At 46.0% G+C, this 21853-nt stretch overlaps 1 protein-coding gene across 8 annotated transcripts in view; it reads left to right on the top strand.

The window, feature by feature from the left end:
- Positions 1–21853, top strand: part of rnf220a (ring finger protein 220a) — a 172769-nt gene that overhangs the window by 130570 nt on the left and 20346 nt on the right. For 2 of the 8 annotated variants that reach the window (XM_029704860.1, XM_029704864.1), the window contains exons 4-9: positions 6292–6346; positions 9820–9915; positions 12318–12360; positions 15123–15227; positions 16776–16897; positions 17761–17890. In XM_029704860.1, the coding sequence (XP_029560720.1) occupies positions 6292–6346; positions 9820–9915; positions 12318–12360; positions 15123–15227; positions 16776–16897; positions 17761–17890 (551 nt within the window). Of the gene's footprint in view, positions 1–6291; positions 6347–9819; positions 9916–11904; positions 12159–12317; positions 12361–15122; positions 15228–16775; positions 16898–17760; positions 17891–21853 lie in introns of those variants that run through there. The other 6 variants (XM_029704863.1, XM_029704866.1, XM_029704862.1 and 3 more) reach the window with 4 other exon arrangements.

Below are 21853 nucleotides of genomic sequence, written 5' to 3'. Positions count from 1 at the left end.
GCGGGTCTGCGTACCCACATCTATACCCACATATGCAGTCAGCCCTAGCCTGAAATTTGTGAAATTTGAAGTTTTAGAGTTCATTTCCTGCAATTCTACACATTTTTTCCCATCGGGCGTCGGGAAACATTTGCCATTTTACAGCTAATTTCCTGCAATTCTACACATTTTGCCATAAGGTGGAGAGAAATGTTTTCTGTTTTTTATATGATATCTGACTAAGATTGACTAACAAAATAAATGTTGCTCCCCCAGTCAGTAATTCGACTATGATTATTACAAGTTTAGATAACTGGCCGCAAGACTAACTTACAATAAATAAAACATTTGCTCACATGGCTAATTGAATGACTGTCAGTGACTGACATCACAAGAGGAAAACTTCTGATGCACAACCTCATTTAGAAATTGCACCTGGTGTATTCTACTATTAAAACTCAACAAAAAAAAATATATATACAGTATATGGTCTTTGGTCTTTGGAAATCGTGGGGCCCACGGGCCCCCAGTTACCCATCCCTGATATAGGGAATATGGTACCATTTGAGCTGCAGCCCCAGTTTTACAATGGGATAAATCAAACCATTAACCCTTGCGATAGGAGGCAGCCATTTGAAATCGTATTTCACCTTGATCCCGTGACCAAGTGCTCCCTACCCACCCTGCTTTATAGCACCACCCATTAACCCACTGCCACGAGGAGCCTTACTCCGCTCACTACTCATTGAAATCAAAGCACATTTTCCCTTAGCGACACTGTTTCCTCCCCTATCTGACTGAATGATCCCTGTCGCCTGCTGCAGTACATGTGTAACACATAGTACCAGAGCCAGCCCAAAAGGCCCATGGCATGTTCCCCACTGTGCTCTCTCAGTGTGTGTGCGTGTGTGTGCGTGTGTGTGCTGAGGGCGGGTAACGGTGAGAGGGTAGAGGGGGAGGAGGGGGACGTTTGCTCCTCTTCACTCCTCTCCAGACTGAGCGTTATCCATCATGCGGCAGTGAGGAGTTATCATTTAATAATTAATAAAGGGCAACGGGCCGCCCTCCCCTCCGGGTCCAGCCCTCCACCCTCCCCACTCTCCTACCCCTCCGCTGCAGACACGGACACGGGGAGCCTGCCTGGAGGGCTTGGGTGGTTGATGGCAGCGGTTATTTAAAGAAATGGCGTCATCCTTCCTAGTTTGTCAGGGACGGACACTGCTGAGTGTCACGGCCCAGTGATTTAGCCTCGCCTGCACCGGCCGCATTAACCCCATTGCTGTTGCCACGTGAATTATGCCTGGTTGTAGCCCGGCAACGCACCGCCGTTTAGTTTTGATTTAAGGAATATGGGGGAGGGGAATGAGAGGTCTTCATAGATTAGGAGGAGAGAGGGGGGAGGGGGAGAGAGAGAAAGAAAGAGGAAGTGTCTTGTGCTGAATGTCCTTGCTCCTGGTGGCCAGTCCAGTCCAAGTTCTGTTTAGCCCCAATGCAATCACTGCTGGGCTTAGTGGGAGAAATTATTTCCGTTAGATGATGAATCTTCGTTCAAACCATGTTGGAGCTTTAATCTTTTCGCGTACGTGTGAAAAGCGATGTCAGGTAATGGGGTTAGCAAACTCGTCAGTTAGCTTTTCATAATTTCAATAATGCCTCTTACTGTATAGCTGAAATGTACTTTCAAGATGGATGGTGATCTCTACCTCTGTGTAAACCCCATTCTGCTCTGCCACAATGGGCCTATAACCTGTGGAACCCCATACAAAGCACAGATTCTGGATTTGAAGGCTATGAGGACATCAGACCCATCCATATATCATTAAAGAGCAGAGTATGTCCTTACGACAGCAGGGAAGTCCCCCCCTTTTTCTTCCATCCCTCTCTCTAAATCTCTCCTCTCTCCTTTCTCTTTCTCTCCCTCTCTCCCTCCCTCTCTCTCTCCTTCTCCCGCTCTCTCCCCCACCCTCCCTCTCCTGCTCTCTGTCCCTCTCTTTCCCTCCCTCCGTCTCTCTCTCCACACTCCGCTGTCCCATTCTTCCTGCTCTGACACCGTTGCCGGGCAAGGCAGCAGCGCTACATCGGCACACAGATCATTGGAAGTGACATGGCAAATTTGTGGCAATTTGTAGTAAATCTCCCTTTAATGATAGCGTTTCATTTTTCACCAAATGAGACTTGAGTGCATGTAAAATGGAGGAGGCTGTTTAAGATGTAGCATTAGGCAGATGATGGGGGCTGTCAGGAGCCGTGAGGGGCCCTGAGTGGATGTGTGTGAGATTGGGGCTAGCTGCCAGAGCTGCTGGCTCCCTAGTGGCCTTGGCCGATGGGGCCGCCTCGCCTCTCCTCGCCTCTCCTCTGCCTCCACTCCTCATGTATGGAAATGGAAATCTATCATGCCCTTTACACATCAGCCTGCTCACAGGGGCAGAGCAATCTACATATCCCTCCACACCACCACCCCTCCCCTCCACATAATCCATTTGCCTCCATCGGAGCGAGCCAGAGCTAGGTGGCAAACGACACGAAAAGCAATCTTTATCTCGAGCTTACAACCCCTTCCCCCCTGACTAGGACTTATTCAATTTTCATCCTCTCTCCTCTCCTTCCCTCTCCTTCCTTCTCTCCTTCTTTCTCTCTCTCTCTCTCAATTTCAATTCAATGTGAGGGTTTTATTGGCATGGGAAACATATGTTAACATTTTCAAAGCAAGCGAAGTAGATAATAAACAAAGTGAAATAAACAATAAAAATGAACAGTAAACATTACACTCACAAACGTTCCAAAAGAATAAAGACATTTGAAATGTCACTCTGGTTCTCTGGACATTTGGTTTCAGTGGGAGGTGTTTGGATGGGTCTGGGAGAGAGGAGGAGGAGCAGCGGGGGTGCAGGGGTTATTCTGAAGGCATCCTACCAGGCCCCTTTAGCCAAATGACCAACAGTCTAGGAGATGAAAGCTTAGCATTCTGCCAGAGCTGTCAAAGAGTAGTCAAAGTCATGGGCCGGAACATCAAGCATATTCACTTCACATTAACTTCTACTGCTTTTATGGAGAATTATATAGCCTTGACTGGAAAAAAGCACCTCTACTTTCTGGTAAATCTGCTCCCCTGTTCACATTCTCATTAACAAAACACATTTGAACTCCATCTTGTTTCAGCAACCTCTCTTTCCCCCCTTTTCTATCCATCTCTTGTCAATTTTCTCTCCTTGCTTTGTTGCTCATTTCAAAACTATTTCATTGGTTTGACATGACAGGCTGGAAGCTTTTTGCCCAAGCGTTAAAATCAAAATTCATTGAAACGGGCACGTGTGAAGCTGCAAGAAGCCGCACCTGCACTCCTTCCCTATCCCGCTATCTCTGTCTTCTTTCATCTCTCCCTTTCTCCCTCTCCTCACTGTCACCTTATGTCACTGTGACAACAGCACCTCAATGTTTCATCTCCTTGTTGTCGCTCCCTATATACAGTAGTGCCAGCCACCTTAAACAACAAGTCAGCTTTTCTTATTGTTTCTATGGCATTTTGAGGTAATAAAGAGAAAGAATGAAACACTGGACAGTCAGGAGATACCGAGCATTACACACTGCCAGAGTATGTAGGTAATATTTATTATCTTTGTTTGCTCTTCTCTATTCAAGTTCCTCCTCACACTTTCCCAGACCGCTCTCTTTCCGAGTGTGCAATAGATACAAATACAACTTTTCATGGAGGCTCCTACAACTCTTTTATCAAATAAGACATGGTGGATGTCCTCTCAACCCTCAGCCACTAACACTGAGAATGAACCCTAGCTGTGACATCCCTTTGACCTGTAAGTGCCCAACTCCCACTCCACCCCACTCCCTCTCCACCCCCTTGGTGTGTCTCTAGCAGTGTGGCCGAGGTCTCTCATCCAGATTGATAGTGCAGTACATTAGTTACAGTGCTCTAAAAGCAGCAGGCCCTCCTGTACTGTCTGCTGGACCAGAGTGGAGGGATGACATGAGTGTGACACAGTCAGCACAGACACAGATAGAGACACAGCCCAGTTAATGCTGCCTCCCTCCCTGCCTGTTACCCTGCCTGCCTGTTACCCTGCCTGCCTGTTACCCTGCCTGCCAGTTACCCTGCCTGCCTGTTACCCTGCCTGCCTGTTACCCTCCCTGCCTGTTACCCTGCCTGCCTGTTACCCTCCCTGCCTGTTACCCTCCCTGCCTGTTACCCTGCCTGCCTGTTACCCTGCCTGCCTGTTACCCTGCCTGCCTGTTACCCTCCCTGCCTGTTACCCTGCCTGCCTGTTACCCTGCCTGCCTGTTACCCTCCCTGCCTGTTACCCTGCCTGCCTGTTACCCTGCCTGCCTGTTACCCTCCCTGCCTGTTACCCTGCCTGCCTGTTACCCTGACAGCCTGTTACCCTGCCTGCCTGTTACCCTGCCTGCCTGTTACCCTCCCTGCCTGTTACCCTGCCTGCCTGTTACCCTGCCTGCCTGCCTGGATGGTGGATTTATGATGGCGGGGAGTGTGTTTATTATCTCACAAACAGTACAGAGCCCGTGTGGAGATGTATCCCCTTTCAAGGCCCGGTCCTGATTTGGGTTGGCAGATCAATCACCAGTGATTCCACAGAGGGGCCAGGGGCGGGGACAAGGCTTATTACCTATGCAAGGAGGCAGGACGAGTGGTTGAATCTGCCTTCACCTGCCATTCATTACACCAATACAACTATCTCTGGTTGCCTAACCAACCTGAACCTCAACCAATAGCTACACTAGGATGTTACCACATCAGGAAGATAAGTATTTCTTCTTATGGAGATTTAATAGTAAATCAACTCATCTTTACTTCCTGCTTACCTTATTTGATATCCCTGGCTTCCTTCTTGAAACACCTTGTCTGTGGCCTCTTGTGTGAGGCCACGCCGCCACCCCTCCCCTCTCCAGCTGTCCACTCCGGGGACACGCTCGCCTGCCAAATCACGTTGTTGGATTAGGACCGGGGCAAATTGAATTTCAGTGCCTTGTCAAAGCCGCTCTGCATCTGGGGCTGCGCGTAGGACACAAAGCGAACATGACAAGGGTGACTTTTTTTGTCACTTAGACCCGGCACATCATTTGTGAGGCTCATAAAAATGTATCTGCGTCTCGGTGAAAGGAGGAGATAGGGAGGAGGAGTGAAAGAAGGAAAGACTGAAAGGAGGGAGACGAGCTAGACAGTGAAAGTGACAGAACAGAACATATGCAGGAAACAAATAGAAAAATGGAAAGAAAGAAGGACTGCCAAGAGGAGAGCTCCAGCCAGTCTATATATGCAGAGGGAGGAGGATAGGGAAGGAGGGATATTAATGTCTCAGGGAGATATCTGATTTGATATGTCTCTCCCCATTGTCGGCTGATGCTTTTTTAATATTTCCGGCCTTCTAATCAGTCATCTTCAATCCACAATGTCGATGAGGCTGTGATTTGATGTTGCCCTCTGTTGGTCAGACTCCCTACCTCCCTTCCTTTCTCTCTCTTTTATATCCATCCCTCTCTCCTCTCCTCCGCCTCTTTAATACAATGTTTACAAGCCAGCGCATTGTCCTCAACATATTTCAAAGTCCTAAGTGCACGGGGCGTTTCACTGACAAATCAAATAACAGCAAAATCATTTATTTCCTGCTCCTGCCACTAGCTCAGTGACGGCAGTTAGATAGAAAGGAGAGGAGGAGAGGAGGAGAGGGGTGGATGGGAGCATCCAAGAGAATGATTACTTCAATAAAACAATTATATCCCAAATCTGCTTAGCAGTCATACTTTGAGCTGTAATTGTTTCAAACACAGCATGGCCCAAGGGTGGGCAGATTGAGTGGCACAGAGGGAGCTGTGAGGAGGGGGAGAAAGGGTGGGCGGGTTTGAATCCTGCAGACGATTAAAAGTGTGATTTGTGTTTCTTGGTGACTGAGTGACCGTTTGAGCTGTCCCCTGGGTATTGCATTTTGTCTGAGTGAGTAAGGGGAGAAACAGTGCTGTCTCTGTCTGTGGGACTTTAAACAGAGTTGAGTGTTAAAAGAGGGGTGTCATCTGCACAGAGACAGAGGACAGAGGTATCCCCTGAAAGGACAGAGGTATCATCTGAAAGGATAGAGAGAAGAATATTACTTATATTAGGACAGACACAGAAAACACATACATGCAAAAGAAGAGGGCTTCCTGGAAAGACATATAACCCCAACAAAACAAAACATTTCTATGTTGTGCAACTCCCATTTGATTGAAACATCCAAACCTACCCATACTGTAAAAATACAGATCCAATAACCTGTTTTAAATCGGTCTCTCCCCTTTCTCCTACAGTAAGAACCCATCACACGGACACAAGGACGGCAGTGTGGCTCCAGGAACTCCTAAGGTAAGAGGACTTCAGAGACGTTCATGATAAACCAGCAGAACCTCTCCCAGACACCATAGCCCCAATAAGACCATTATCGTCTACTGACCAGCTCCCAGTCCAGGCTCTCCCTCACAACTATTGGAGCCTTATTAGGCTAATGTACTTCAGAAAATCAGCAGAGCTCAGCAAGGTCCTCTGGAAGGAAGGGTATTAAGCTACTACTGTCTGTATCAGGAGTCTAGCCCAGTGGACATGCTCCAGCAGGCAGGGGAGAGGGGAAAGGAAGAAGCGGCCATAGATGCACTTCCTATGGTTTCATGACTGTCTGAGTCCTCATTAAAGAACAGGTCCAAGAGACCCTGGACAGCAGTTTCTGTGTGCCCCCAATAAGAACCAAAGGATATGGAGACAAAGGACTGTACAACCAATAACTTAAAAAGGGACTCTAACTGGGTCTAACTCCTCGGTACAATGCAGTGTTTCAAAGTGTTCACTTTGAGACACACTCCAAGCCACATTGTGACACGTTAATAAGAGGTTTCATTAAATGGCCAATGTTCTCCCAATGCTGCCACATTTAGCTGTGACAGGAAGGGGCATGTGGATCAGTGGATGTGTTGAGTGAAGGGAGAGCGAGAAAGTGTGTGTGAGAGAGAGAGAGAGAGAGAGAGAGAATGAGATTTGTTTTTTTTGTGGTTTAGTCTGGAGCAGGGCCAAGCAGAGCCAGCCACAGTTGGCACAGAGGGAGAGATTGATTGTCTCTCTGCCATTAAAGGTACGATTTGCTGATGGCATGTGTCCCTGCGGAGGGTAAAGATGCTATGAAGGATGTCTGTCTGTAATGATCACTGTACCTGTCTGGTAAAAGGGGACCTTTAATATCATCAATATCTCCAAAGACACACGCTTTAATGTGCTCAACAGTTTTTCCTCTACTCTTCATTCAACTGCCATTTCGGAGGACATTTACTGGGTTGAGATGAAATGGATGAACTTCATAAAAATATATAATGGAGATTTTGATTTGATGTATTAGGATCCCCATTAGCCGACGCCAATGGCGACAGCTAGTCTTACTTGGGTCCAACCGACACATAACGAAAAAGACAATACAGACAAAATGCTTTACAATTTGCATACATTTATAAACATGAACATGTAGTGTGTGTGTGTGTGTGTGTGTGTGTGTGTGTGTGTGTGTGTGTGTGTGTGTGTGTGTGTGTGTGTGTGTGTGTGTGTGTGTGTGTGTGTGTGTGTGTGTGTGTGTGTGGGTGTGGGTGTGTGTGTGTGTGTGTGTGTGTGTGTGTTTTTCCATTCAATCTTTATATCATTGATCTTGGCTTCATAGTACAGTTTCTTCTTCTTTTTGTTGAGTTTAGTCACATAATTTCTCCATTTGTAGTAAGTCAGCCAGTCAGATGTACAGCCAGACTTATTTACCACTCCTTTTGCCCCATCTCTTTCAACCATACAGTTTTTTAAATTCCTCGTCAATCCATGGAGCCTTAACAGTTCTAACAGTCAGTTTCTTAACAGGTGCATGTTTATCAATAATTGGAAGAAGCAATTTCCTAAATTCATCAAGTGCAGCGTCTAGATGCTCCTTATTAATCACACCAGAGCAACACATATTTTTAACATCATCTACGTAAGAGTCATAGCAAAATATTTTGTATGATCTCTTATAGACTATTTTAGGCCCAGCTTTTAGAACGTTGGCTCTCCTGGATATAGCCACTATATTGTGATCACTGCATCCAATGGGTACGGATACAGCTTTAGAACAAAGTTCTACAATATTCGTAAAAATGTGATCAATACATCATGTGGATGATCTTGTTCCTGTAGTGTTTGTAAACACCCTGGTAGGTTGATTAATAACCTGAACCAGATTACAGGCACTGGTTACAGTAAGAAGCTTCCTCTTGAGAGGACCGCTTGATGAAAACCAGTCAATATTCAGGTCCCCAAGAAAGTAGACCTCTCTGTTTACATCACATACACGATCAAGCATTTCACACATATTATTTAGATACTGACTGTTAGCACTTGGTGGCCTATAGCAACACCCCATAGGAAAAGCTTTTAGATGTATCAGGTGAAACTGCAACCACAACACTTCAATAACACTTGACATAAGATATTCTCTAAGAGATTGGAGACAGATGTGGTACTGTAGTAACAGCACATATTACAAATTATTATGTAAGCCTGCAGGCTCACCGCTCCTCACTACTACTTTCTGGTAGGGCCTGATTCAGAGTCAGAGACAGGGGCTAGGGGAGAGTCAGAGACAGGGGCTAGGGGAGAGTCAGAGACAGGGGCTAGGGGAGAGTCAGAGACAGGGGCTAGGGGAGAGTCAGAGACAGGGGCTAGGGGAGAGTCAGAGACAGGGGCTAGGGGAGAGTCAGACACGGGCTGGGGGAACAGGAGTCATCGTGGTTAGGTGAGGAGAGCGGGAGTAAGGGAACAGGGAACAGGGAACGAACAGGGACCGGGGTGAAGGAAACAGAACAGGCCATCTGAGCGAGGCATGACTGAGCATTCCCCAGTAGGTACTTAGTATTCCGCCACACCGTGTGAAAAATGAAGAGGCTGGTTGAGGATCACAGGGGCTGTTGCTTCACGTGAACACTGCCTTCCAGACCTTCCAGACGAGCCTACTGGTTCTAAAGGGGATGAACCTTTCCCGCTTCACACATGCCTCCCGCCCCCTCTCAACCACGCTATCGCCATAGCAACTCCATGCCAGCCCCATGCCTCTTAATTCTCGGGGCCAGGGGGAAACTGGACGGCGAGGCGAGATGAAGTGAGAGGCACATGCTAACTAACATGGCACCTCCTGTATCTAACACTGACATGAATCTGTATATTAGTCAACACACTGTTACACTTAAGTAGAATTACAGGTAGTAGTTGATGTCAGGGGCTTGTGCTAACTGACACATTTGCAACTAGTCCAGTTGAAACTAATAAAATACAACACACAAATATTTCCCAAGCTCAAAGCCTTTGAAGCTACAAAAATAAACAGCAGTTACCCGACCTTGCAGTCCTGAAGGATAAAAAGCCATGCACAATGCTTCATTTACTGTCCCAGCACTAGGGGTCTGCCATTTCTCACATATTAATATTACATTATAGTTGTCGGCCACTTAAGCCCCTGCTCTCTTCTCTCTCCTTGATTAATAGGAACACATTGTAAATACAAATATTTCATAGCAGCCTCGTAAAGAGCTGGATCTTTGTCAAAAGATGCCCCGTAAAGTAAGCACTATTTCCCCTTCCACCCCCTTTTCCTCTTGTTCATTTGAGAAATTAACTCAATTAAGTTTGTCAGTGGGTCAGGACTGTAATGCCGGAGGCTCGTCTGAGTCTTTCAGCGAAGGTTTATAGATGACTGTAATGTTGGTGAGTGTCCTCCTCTCCTCCACTGCAGCATGCCCCTCTTCTCTTCCTCTCACAATAACTGTCTTGCTCTTTCTCCTCAGTCCATGCTGTTGTCGGTGCACATCAAACGCGAGGGAGAGTCACCGGTGGTCTCCCCTCTTTCCTCTGAAGATGCCCACCACTCCGACAGATACCAGGTGAGCTGGGCTGTTCCAAATGGCACCCTATGCCCTATTTAGTGCACTACTTTTGACCAGAGCCCTAGTTAAAAGTAGTACTCTATGTAGGGAATAGGTTGCCATTTGGGCCCCTGCCAGGATGCTGCTCTTTGCCCACATATTTAGCATCATAATCCCATCATCATATCCTGTCATATGACAGGAAAAATCTATAAAACTCACTATGAAACCTACTCCTGGTAAAATAACAGGACAGGCAATGGAAGGACAACGTGCAAAAAAGTCCCCTGCTCTCTGTTAGAGGTTAAACATTAGGCAAACTCACAGGTGTCACCGCGGCGATGGTGAAAGACGACAAAGTAATAATTTGTTGTTTTAGTGTTGAACACACAACATTGACTCAGCCAATCATCTCGCTATCATGGAGTGGATCAGGGAGTCAATAGAGGTCCTAGTCTCCATCAGGAATCAGCCAAGCCGCCTACCTCTATCCTACCTGGTTGTGCCCCAAATGGCATCCTATTCCCTATATAGTGCACTACTTTTGACCAGATCCATATAGGCCCTGGTCAAAAGTAGTGCACTATATAGGGAATATGGTACCATTTGGGACGGAGCCCATCTATCCTCTGACTATCTCTGGTAAAGATTTGCCCAGCCTGTAATGTGTTTCCCTGTTCAGATAGGTAATCATCCATAGTTTACCTCAAGCTATGCTCTTATGCTCCCTAAGCCCGGATGGTATCTCTTCTGGTCTATAGCATCCTTGACATGTTTTCCACCTCATTCTGCTGGAGGCCTCACAACTGCAGTTTGCATCCCAAATGACACCCTACTCCCTACACTGTGCCTTACTTTTGATCAGACCCCAATGGGCCCTGGTCAAAAGTAGTGCACTACAGTATATAGGGAATTGGGTGCTATTTGGGTCGCAAACGTACAGAAGATTAGTTGGGATTTAACTTACTCATACAGCACAGTGTTTTAATCAAAGCTATAATCATAATGTAGCTTATATACCATACTTTTTCTCTCTCAAAGTTTAGTATTTCAAACTCATATGGCAGTGATCTATTATTTGGGTCAAGTGGTTTTCTCCCTTATACCATAAAGTCATATCCATACATTGACAGGCCTATTAAAGGGGCAGTGGTTAAAGTATATATTTTCATTAGTAAAGCTGCTGCTGAAATCATTTCATACAAATTATTAAGTAAATGGAGACCCCAACCCCCCTTGAAATTTTAGATTTTTGTTATTTTTCCTCATCATGTAATCGTGTAAGCCATTTAGATAGTGTGCGACCCAAAAGGCACCCTATTCCCTGAATAGTGCTTTATATTTGAGCAGAGCACTATGAGCCCTGGTCGAAAGTAGTGCACTAAATAGGGAATAGGGTGCCATTTGGGAAGCATACATAGTGGATCATCATATCATGGTGCAAGTTGGACATGTGCATGACTTAAGTGTCAGTGTAAGAGGCCTGTCTGGTATATGATGGACGATCCACTCGGCAGGAGTTTGAATTTGTGACCACACTCTGTGCCCGTGTCAATGAGTGGACATCCATCCATTGCCCTGACTGGCCCTGCTAGTGTCAGCACATAGCCTACAAACTCTGGAAGAGAGGGGAGAAGAAATATAGGTGGTCCCACTTAACCCATATCTTAGTGGTATTCACAATCACTGACCATGCCTGTCAGTTTCAAACAAGTTTAGATGGGGAGAATTCATAGCCCATTTCTTATGTCACTTTGATATGAGATTGTACAAAATTATGAAACACTTATTTTCAGAAAATGAAATAAAACCTTTGTACTATTTGTATTGACTGCAAAAAAAAACAAGTTTAGATATGATGCATACAACTTGTTTACCCCACAAGTTACTTGACAAACTTGAAATGTCATATTAATAAGGCAACTTCCATTGAAGCCAGCCTCTGCATTACGTAGTGCTGCTATCTAGTGGCCAACGGTGGTACGAGACCGGACGTCCTCTGAACTTTCACTCTTGTGTTGGTCACATGACACACGCCAAGCCAACATGGCGACGGCAATGAACAGAGCGGCTTTGTAGGCGGCACATTCAATCCTTTGGCATCCGCATAAAATTATTGACACAAAATTGTATTAATGATGCGGTCTTGTACCAGGAGACCTAAATGATATACGTGAACAAGTGAGTTTGTCGGCTTGAAAAGGCTTTGACCAAAACTTACCGACCCTGTTATGGAAGACACGATACAGCCCAAAAGAGAAGTAGGTTTTTGTTTACTATCAAGATGTAACTTGCAGGGCACACTGTAGAATCCAAAGCAATCCGCCCATGCACTACTACTAATGTATCCATGAACATTATACATGCAAAGGTCCATATCTAATGCATATTTTGTGTGATTCCTTTCTTCCTACCTGCAGACATTTTTACGAGTGCGGGCTAATAGGCAAACGCGATTGAATGGTATGTAAACATTTCATTTTTCCTTTGAAAGTTCAATACTTTTCATAAGCATCTAAGACGTTTATATTTTTCTTAAGGTAATTTATTTATTTCTAACTGCATTTCTGGTACAACATCCTGTAGAATTACATATATATATTAATGAAGGTATCATGATCTCCTCATTTGCAACTTCACAAAGCCTACTTGTATGGAATGACATGATTAGAGCCTATTTTTATTTGATTTAACCTTTATTTAATAACTAAGCAAGTCAGTTAAGAACAAATTCTTATTTACAATGACGGCCTACTAAAAGGCAAAAGGCCTCCTGCTGGGACAGGAGATTAAAAATATAGGTCAAAACACATCATGATGAGACAACACAACACTACATAAAGAGAGACCTAAGACAACACAACACTACATAAAGAGAGACCTAAGACAACACAACACTACATAAAGAGAGACCTAAGACAACACAACACTACATAAAGAGAGACCTAAGACAACAACAGCATGACAACATAGCATGGCAGCAACACAACATAGTAGCAGCTTCATTATCTTGGTGAAAATGGTACAATAATGTTCTGAAATAATGTCACTATTGGCTTGTGACACGATTCAATCATGTCTATTTAGGATATTTCCTCATAAGTAATTTCCCTATCAAATAATATTCTATTCATATTTATTAAGTAGCCTATGATTATCTTCTAAAACAGGTTTATTTTATACTTTTCAATAGACTACTGAAAATATCACCTGCACTACAGTTGGAATTGTCAATACAAGTTGAAGCAGCAACTGGCAACGCGAAAGTGCATCTTCAGTATGGTGACCAGATTTAGTAAATGAAACATTTTATTTAGTTATGTAGCTGCGTGCGAAAATTAATACATTGTACGGAACTACCAATTTTCTCTCTAGCCCTTTCAAATACTTGTAAATTAACACAGAAATGTATTACCCCTCCTCAGTTTTTGTAATCCTAGCCTATCTAGTCATATACCTGCCCACCCGACTAGCATCACTACTCTGGACGGTTCTGACTTTGAATATGTGGACAACTACAAATACCTAGGTGTCTGGTTAGACTTTAAACTCTCCTTCCAGACTCACATCAAACATATCCAATCCAAAGTTAAATCTAGAATTGGCTTCCTATTTTGCAACAAAGCCTCCTTCACTCATTCTGCCAAACATACCCTCGTAAAACTGACCATCCTACCGATCCTCGACTTAGGTGATGTCATTTACAAAATAGCCTCCAACACCCTACTCAACAAACTGGATGCAGTCTATCACAGTGCCATCCGTTTTGTCACCAAAGCCCCATATACTACCCACCACTGCGACCTGTACACTCTCGTTGGCTGGCCCTCGCTTCATACTCGTCGCCAAACCCACTGGTTCCAGGTCATCTACAAGACCATGCTAGGTAAACTCCCGCCTTATCTCAGCTCGCTGGTCACCATAGCAGCACCCACCCGTAGCACGCGCTCCAGCAGGTGTATTTCACTGGTCACCCCCAGGGCCAATTCCTCCTTTGGTCGTCTCTCCTTCCAGTTCTCTGCTGCCAATGACTGGAACGAACTACAAAAATCTCTGATACTGGAAACACTTATCTCCTGGTGCTTTAAGCATCAGCTGTCAGAGCAGCTCACAGATCACTGCACCTGTACATAGCTCATCTATAAATAGCCCAAACAATTACCTCATCCCCTACTGTATTTATTTATTTTGCACCCCAGTATTTCTACTTTGCACATTCACCTACTGCAAATCTACAATTCCAGTGTTTTTAATTGCTATATTGTATTTACATCGCCACCGTGGCCTTTTTATTGCCTTTACCTCCCTTATCTCACCTCATTTGTTCACATTGTATATAGACTTATTTTTCTACTGTATTATTGACTGTATCTTTGTTTTACTCCATGTGTAACTCTGTGTTGTTGTTTTTGTCGCACTGCTTTGCTTTATCTTGGCCAGGTCCCAGTTGTAAATGAGAACTTGTTCTCAACTTGCCTTCCTGGTTAAACAAAGATAAAATACATTTTAGAAAGCCACCAACGGTCTGTAGCATATGCTGTTGGATGCACTTTATGGCCATGGTTGTTCATGCGGTGGTTACAGTGTATTACCGATCAAACATTATCATGAGGTCTGAGGCAAAGCCATGGGAGCAAACAAGTTTGGTACAGGGACAGACAACATTTTTTACATGCAAATCTGATTGGATACAGTGTTTTGATTATTGAAATATCAGCCTCAATTTAGCTTCCAGAGTTGCTTTATTCTTTCTGAGGGCTAATCGGGGACATTTCCAGGGACAGGCTGTCGCTGGAAATCGGGGACATCTGGTCACCCTAATATTCAGAGTGGGAATACAGAGTCTGTGGGACCTTGACCAGGCAGGGCGGCCATGAGTGAGGTGTCAATCTGTCCTGTGTTTGGTTGGATTGTGATGGATGTGACCCTGCGTAGCCATATTCTTGGCTCTGTCATCTATATCACACATTATGGCTAAGTATCGCCAGAGGACCTTGCTGACAGCCCCTTCACACTGGGGACCAGCTTCAGGCTGTAGCCTACATTACAGCTACAGAGCCAGGCCTGCCCCTTGTTGACCCACAGAGTGTGATAGCAGGGCTGGCTGGTGGGAGGGTTGGGAGCCCTGGCTGCCCCTGTGTGTCTCCCTCCCTGCTTTTCCCTTGACCTAGCGCCTACACGAGCAGAGGATCTATTAACCCTTGACCTTCTTGATATGTTAACAGTCGATGACCTCTGCTGGTGCAGGCGCTACGCCAAGGAAAGTGTCAAAAGTGCTCCCCTTGGACTGCACAACGGAGCCCCCCTTGCCCCCTGCTGCATTCGCCACGGTAAGAGTCTGCCCCCCGTCCCCTCCTCAACACTCCCCAGCTAGCTTATTGCAGGCCCAGGCTCCCTCCATTGACATTTAGCGTACGCTTGCCTCGGTAGCAGCCTCAGTGCTGAAAGGAAAGGAAACGGTGCCGACTTTGTTTAAACTCAAGCCTCCATTAATGTCTATTACCTCTCATGTGGAACCTGAATGATTCTTGGGGGGGGCTTGTGCCGTGCCTAATTAATCGTCCCTTTCTCTCAGCGTTTAATGACGCCCTCCTCGATTACCATCAGCCGTTCCCTGGCCTGGGAGAGAGAATATGAGGAGTTGTCCCAATCTCCCTGGAGTTATGGCGCGATGTCCCTCCTCCTCTCGCTGTCCCTCTTCAGGTCCCCCTTGGCCCCTTTCACAATCACAGCCACCTAAAGATTAATGTCCCCGCACGCCATTTGCAGTTAAGAAAAGCCGACAAAGACTTACGGCGCAATGGCTGCTGTTCTGCTGTGTTAAATTTCTAATTATGTGGGGGGGGGGTCGTGACTAGAGAGAGATATACGTGGAAGGATTGTTCATTTCAGTCACGTGACCTAGACCTACAGTAGACTATCTTTACCTGTCATCCTGGAGAAAGAGGAGGAACCTTCTCGGTTTAGGCATCTTCCTGAAACACTGTTTGGACCCATGAAGAGAATAGATTGCCCTCTCTTTTTGTCCTGTCAATGTGTGAGAACATGTAGTGGTAATAGACCATAGTTGTGGCACCGGGGATGGTTCTCCTGAAACAGTGTTCCCATGAAGAGTAGATTGCCCCCGTCTCTTTGTCCTGTCAATGTGTTATAGGCCTAACATTAGCGGGTAGACTCATGACATTAGAGTAGTTGTGGCACTGAGGATGGTTGTCATGACGGCCTCCCCGCCCGCTTTTGTAATTCCTGATCTTCTGGTACCAGACTAAACGCTGTGGTGTCGTCTAGGAGACCTGGGGCGCAACGATTCCCCTCCACTCCGCTGACCCGCGTTATTTCCAGCGAGGCAGCAAACTTTTCTGACATGTTGTGAATGCCAATAGCGTTCACTGCTGATCTTCTGCCAAGCAGAGGAGAGTGCCATGTAGTACACAGCTGGAGGACTGAGGAGGTAGAAAACTCCCAATAGGCTACCATGCATTTACAGTGTGTTTTTGGTCCATGTCAAACGCAATACCGGTTCCCAGATTTAAAGGTTGCCTCTGTCACAACCAGACTTTCTGCTGGGCTGTATTGCCTGCTATGAGCCTGGTTATCCACACTGACAGAGGGTTTAATATGATCAAATAACTCATTATATTAGATTCTAATCAAGTTCATTCTGTTTTTTTGGATTGCGTCCTTTTTTGCTGCATTTCAGCCAATCATGTCATTGTAGCCGCGTGGCTGTCTGCCGAAGTCAATGGACTTTTTTTTCACCTACCGATGTGATATTTCAGGACGGAACTTAAAACCGAGAACTACAAAAACAAGTCTCAGATTTCCATGTATTTCCCCATGTTTCTAAACACCTCTTCCTCTGTTTCTTTGTGTTTCAGCTCGTATTGGGAAGATGAAGCGCCGGAAGCCAGAGGATGGGCAGGTATGTCCACTGTGCAGCGCGCCGCTGGCAGGGACAGAGGAGGAGATGAGTAGGCATGTGGAACAATGTCTGTTCAAGGTAGCCTCACGTCCGTACCCGTTCCCCCTTAGCCTCAGGCCCCTCAGGCCTCTAGTCAACCAGTCACCTCTCTCTAGTCACTGGTCACCACCACGCTATCTAGTATCTATCAACTCTGCTCCCTCTCTTTCCCCTAGGCTTGACACGACATAGACATGACAAAGACTCATAGACACATTGTCTGACAACCTCTTCTTTTAGTTGTTCACCAAACACTGAATCTGGGCTTCTCCAGTCTTAAAGAAAGAGCTTTCCTCTGCTTTCTGCTGGTAATAACATCTTAGTCATATCTTAGTAGCAGTTAGATGCTCAACTGAAGCATCCAGGGGAAAGAATCATTACTGTAGGCAAATACCTCTCTCCTGTCGAATGGTCCGCCCACCTCTCCCTCCTGTAGGAAAGTCTTCTTCCTCCTCTGAATCTCTGGTTCCTAAATATAATAGATGGCAAGTGAGGTATCCTGACCAACTCAAAGATTCATGCTCACTCACACTGTAACACATGTCATTAGCTCCCAGAACATAATGTATTTACTTATAGAAGTCATGCTTTCTATAACGTTGGTCATGATACTGCCCTCGGTCCCTTACTTTGGTGATGGTTTTTCCAAATTTCCACAGATCCATTAGTTGTAGTTCTATCACCTATTGTACCTCATAGCTAGTTTTGTATTAATAACAAATATATAAAAAGTGTTGATAAGCATTTTGGTGATATAGTATACTTGGAATTCAAAGAATTCAGATCGTTTTTGGTTGATTGTGCGACTAGTTCCAAATTCTGACATAGGAGAACATGTATTTTTCTACTCCAAGCCCTACCCTGTGTCTGGTTCAGTGTTGACAGTGTCTTTGTTCTCTCAGAGGGAGGGTGCGTTTGCTGAGGATGACTCTGCAGACATGGACGGAGAGAACGGGACCCGCTTCGAGGAGTATGAGTGGTGCGGCCAGAAGAGGGTCAGAGCTACCACCCTGCTGGAAGGAGGCTTCAGAGGTACACTACAGTGACACTGTACACCTATGGGTCCTGGTCAAAAGTAGTGCACTATAAAGGGAATAGGGTGCCATTTGTATCGCAAACCTATTTTTCACACTAAAAAAAATCAATTAGGCTACTTTGGTTCAAAACATTTATGTAACATTTGAGAATCCACTAAATGTTTAGGGTGACTGAAAGTATAAGAGTCTGGAAACCCAGTGCACCAAATGGCTTCCACCACAGCACTCACTCTAAACGCTATTCCCCGCTAGTCCCAAGCCCCCTCAGTATCAACAACAGAGTGAGGCAGTGTATCATTGCCTGTTAAAAGGACGTGACTGGGTGCAGAGGCTAACATGCCTACCATGCCCACGATTACAGGGTGGACAGCTCTAGGTTTACGTGCCAAATTACACCCTATTCCCTATTTAGTGCATTACCTTTGACCAGGGCCCATAGTGCACTAAATAGGGAGTAGGGTGCCATTTGGGATGTGCCTCTGGCTCCAGCTACAGTGTGAGGGCATGTAGCCCCGGTCCAGGCAGGGGTCAGCCCAGTCTGGCCCTGGCCCCAGCCCCTTTAGGAGAGAAAGGAAAACACATTTAGCTGTGCAATTGACCTGTCTGAACCGGTGAGGAGTGGTGTGTGTGTGGAAAGGAAAGGGACCAGTGACCCTTTGGGTTCCCCTCGGCCCAGCGATGCAATTATAGCCATGGACACAAAGCTGCCCACTAGGGAACACAGACTGGTCTCTCTTTCTCTTTCTGTCATATTCTCTCCATTTATTTATTTATCTTGCTCTTTCCTTCTCTATTGCCTCACTTTCTTTCTCTCTCACATTCTCTCCATCTCTGTCTCCCTCTGAAACATATCTTAGCCCACATCATCAATAGGAAGGGCTAGAATTCAATACATAGTCCATTATCAGTAGTCGTTGACAACGAGACGGCATTGGGCTGTTGATTACATTGCTCATTAAATTGTATATATATTAATTTCTCCCTCTCCAATAGTGACTTTTAAGTGTAGGATATCAAGCAACCAGACAGATCTAGTTTAGTGATTTAGAAGCTGTAATACATTGATCCAGCCTAGCCACTGTGTGCTCACCTACATGATGTGTGAATATTTAGTAGGCCATTGGTCTGTGATCAATTACTAGTGTAGTCCGCTTCATTGGACAAGTGTATGATATGATCATAGGTCAGCGTTCATTATTTCATGTCTGACAGACCGGCCTTACTTCATTGCTAGAGAGAGCTGTACAAATGAATTGGCTACAGGTCCTCGTGGTGTGTCTCTGGAGATCACAGGAAAGTCAAGTCTTCTCTAAGGGCCTCTTTCAACCTTGCAAAGTCGCTAAACCCCCCAAGTCCCCAAATTCGATCCAGCGTAAAACTGCATTACAAAGCCCAATAAGATGTGTGCCTTTTGGCCCCTCTCTCTCGCTCTCTCTCTCTCTCTCTCTCTCTCTCTCGCTCTCTCTCTCTCGCCGCAAACCCGTCCAGACAGACAGACATCAACGGCCTACAGATCAGTTTGAATTCTCGACTGAACCTCCTGAGGCTGTCCGTCTGTCTGTCCATTCATCTAATGAGCAGTAGACCCCTTCTGGCGGGCTGTGATAGCCCGACGTCCTGTGATGTGACACAGATAAGGGCTGGTCAAAGCCAGAGGTGCTGGTGATACCACTTTAAAGCGACCCCCTCCCCCTAGAAGCTCAGAAGGTGGATTTGCCTTGAAAGCTCTGCTGCAGTCGACCATGGTTCAATGGGTCCAGCCAGGCAGAATCCACCATCCATCCAGCCCACGGGGGGTGGGGGTGGTTGATGCGGAGAGGAGAGACGGAGACAAGGGGCTTCAATTGGATAAGAGGCCTAAGCTATCCTCTATGAGACACCAGCACCAACACCGACACCTCTCCCTTTGAGGGGAGGGAAGAAAGGCAAAGGGAAGCCCTTTAAACAGCACAGAAAAGTCGAAGACAGGCAGAGGGTGGGAGGAAAATCGAACAGGAACACTTTTCTGCTTGAGACGTGTGGGGCCCTGGTCCTCCTGTGTACATGGCTTATAAGGACCTGGGAGACAGCTCTAAAGGCTGCTGTATTGATGAAGAGGGTCAGATCTGATCCCAACAGCCTGATAGTGAAGACCAAGGCTAAGGGGGCTGATCCGGGGAGAGGGGATTTGGGTCCGCTGACTGAAGATAGCACCAGGGATATAAAGCAGCGCTTTCTCCTTTATAAATGGGCTTCAAAGACGGCAGCCATCTTTGTTTCTTCCATCTCTGTCCCATCATCTCCCCAGACGTGTCCTGTAAATGCCAGTGAGATATGACGGCCTTCGACCAGAGCCGACTGGGGAAGGCTGATAAGGGCTATCAGCGCCATGGCGACCGGGTGTTGTTGGTCAGGCTGTCTCTTATGTTGATTGGCCCCTTGACCCTCCCTCGCTGCTCACAGCTCAGAAACCTAACGTTGTCTCTGACTCTGTCTCCGTGGTAATAGGTGTGCCGTGTCACGGTCAGGTCCATGTTACACAGGCAAGAACACATATATTTTACATGTTCAAGTCAATGAGATGCACAAGATTGGTTATGATAATGAATGTGGTGGATATGTTTATGTGCACCTGTGTGTGTGCCGGTGTACAGGGATGTGTGTGTTGGTGTGTCTGTATATCGACCCTGGCTGATCTGCCAGAGAGGTGGGGTGGGGCGGAGAGGAGGAGGAAGAGGAGGAGCGGAGAGGATAAATAAATAATGAAATAATGTGACTGAAAGGCAGTTATGGTGGCGCTGACCTTTTCAGGGGAGATTAGATTGCCTGCCAAGACTGGTTAAAGGGAGAGATAGGGGCTGAGCAGCAGGACCAGACCATGCTGGCCGGCCCAACAGCATGGCTGAGTCCCAAACGGCTCCCTGTATAGTGCATTACTTTTGCACTCTATAGGAAATAGGGTGCCATTTGGGACGCGGCCCGTGACTTAAGACTGCTGTAGTCCTCTCATCGTCCTCTCGTCTGCTCATGGGACAACAACAGGGTCTGACGCTTAGACTTTGGACACTCCAATTTGGGCTGGATGGTTAGACTACATGCCACCTGCTTTTATAGCATCCCTTGGTTTTACTTTCTAGCAGTCAACTATCAGTGTGATGGGGATCTTGTTTTCCCTACTTGTCTTTATAGTCCTCTTCCACACTTACCACTGTGGTGAATGAAGATTGAACTGGATGGAATGCAGCAGTAGTAGTCTGCCCATCTCTGTCAGTTCCAGTTGGGGAGAGTATATTTAAGGGGAATATTTCTCCATGTCCCACTGGGTTTAATGCTAATCCCATCTAGTAAATCTGAACTCTGGAAAGTCCTCTTCTTAGGGGCCACTGTGGCCCCAAAACTGTTGGGGGTTGGGGACAGTGAAAGCATCTAGAACCATTCTTTCTTGCCACCACTCAACACCACAGTCTTTTAAAAATCAATGGTGTGCTATCTGTCCCACCCCCTCCCATCTCCTGGCTCCAGCCATGCATCGCTAACTAGCCGCAGTATCAATACCCTGATCAATTGATTGGATTAACAGTGATTTCTGGTTCCTTCCAACCCTCTGTCACTTTCTTCTCCCCAATGTGCCTGGTCACTGGACGCCATTAGTGGGCGGGACAAGGGAGAGTCTGTTTATTTGTTTTAGCCTCTCCTACGTGTCACCAGTCGTTCACAGTAGATTAATGAAATGCTGGGCATCATTTGCAGTGTATTACCTTTGTGACCGCCCGGCCACCAGACCTCCCTCCCTCCTTTACAGCAGCCTTTGAGGTATTCCCCAGGTCCAGGTGGTTGACTATGTGCTGTGGGAGAGATAAGAGCGTCTGCTAAATGACTAAAATGTAAATGTAAGGATAACCCTTTTTACAATTCTCCCATGCTTTTTAGTGATCATATAAAAGGGACCTTTTAAGTTTGATTTGATCCCTGTGGCTGG

This window comes from Salmo trutta, chromosome 21, assembly GCF_901001165.1.
Source record: "Salmo trutta chromosome 21, fSalTru1.1, whole genome shotgun sequence".
Classification (NCBI taxonomy): Eukaryota; Metazoa; Chordata; class Actinopteri; order Salmoniformes; family Salmonidae; genus Salmo; species Salmo trutta.
Note: the sequence above shows the minus strand (reverse complement) of the source record. Positions and strands in the feature narration are given on the sequence as shown.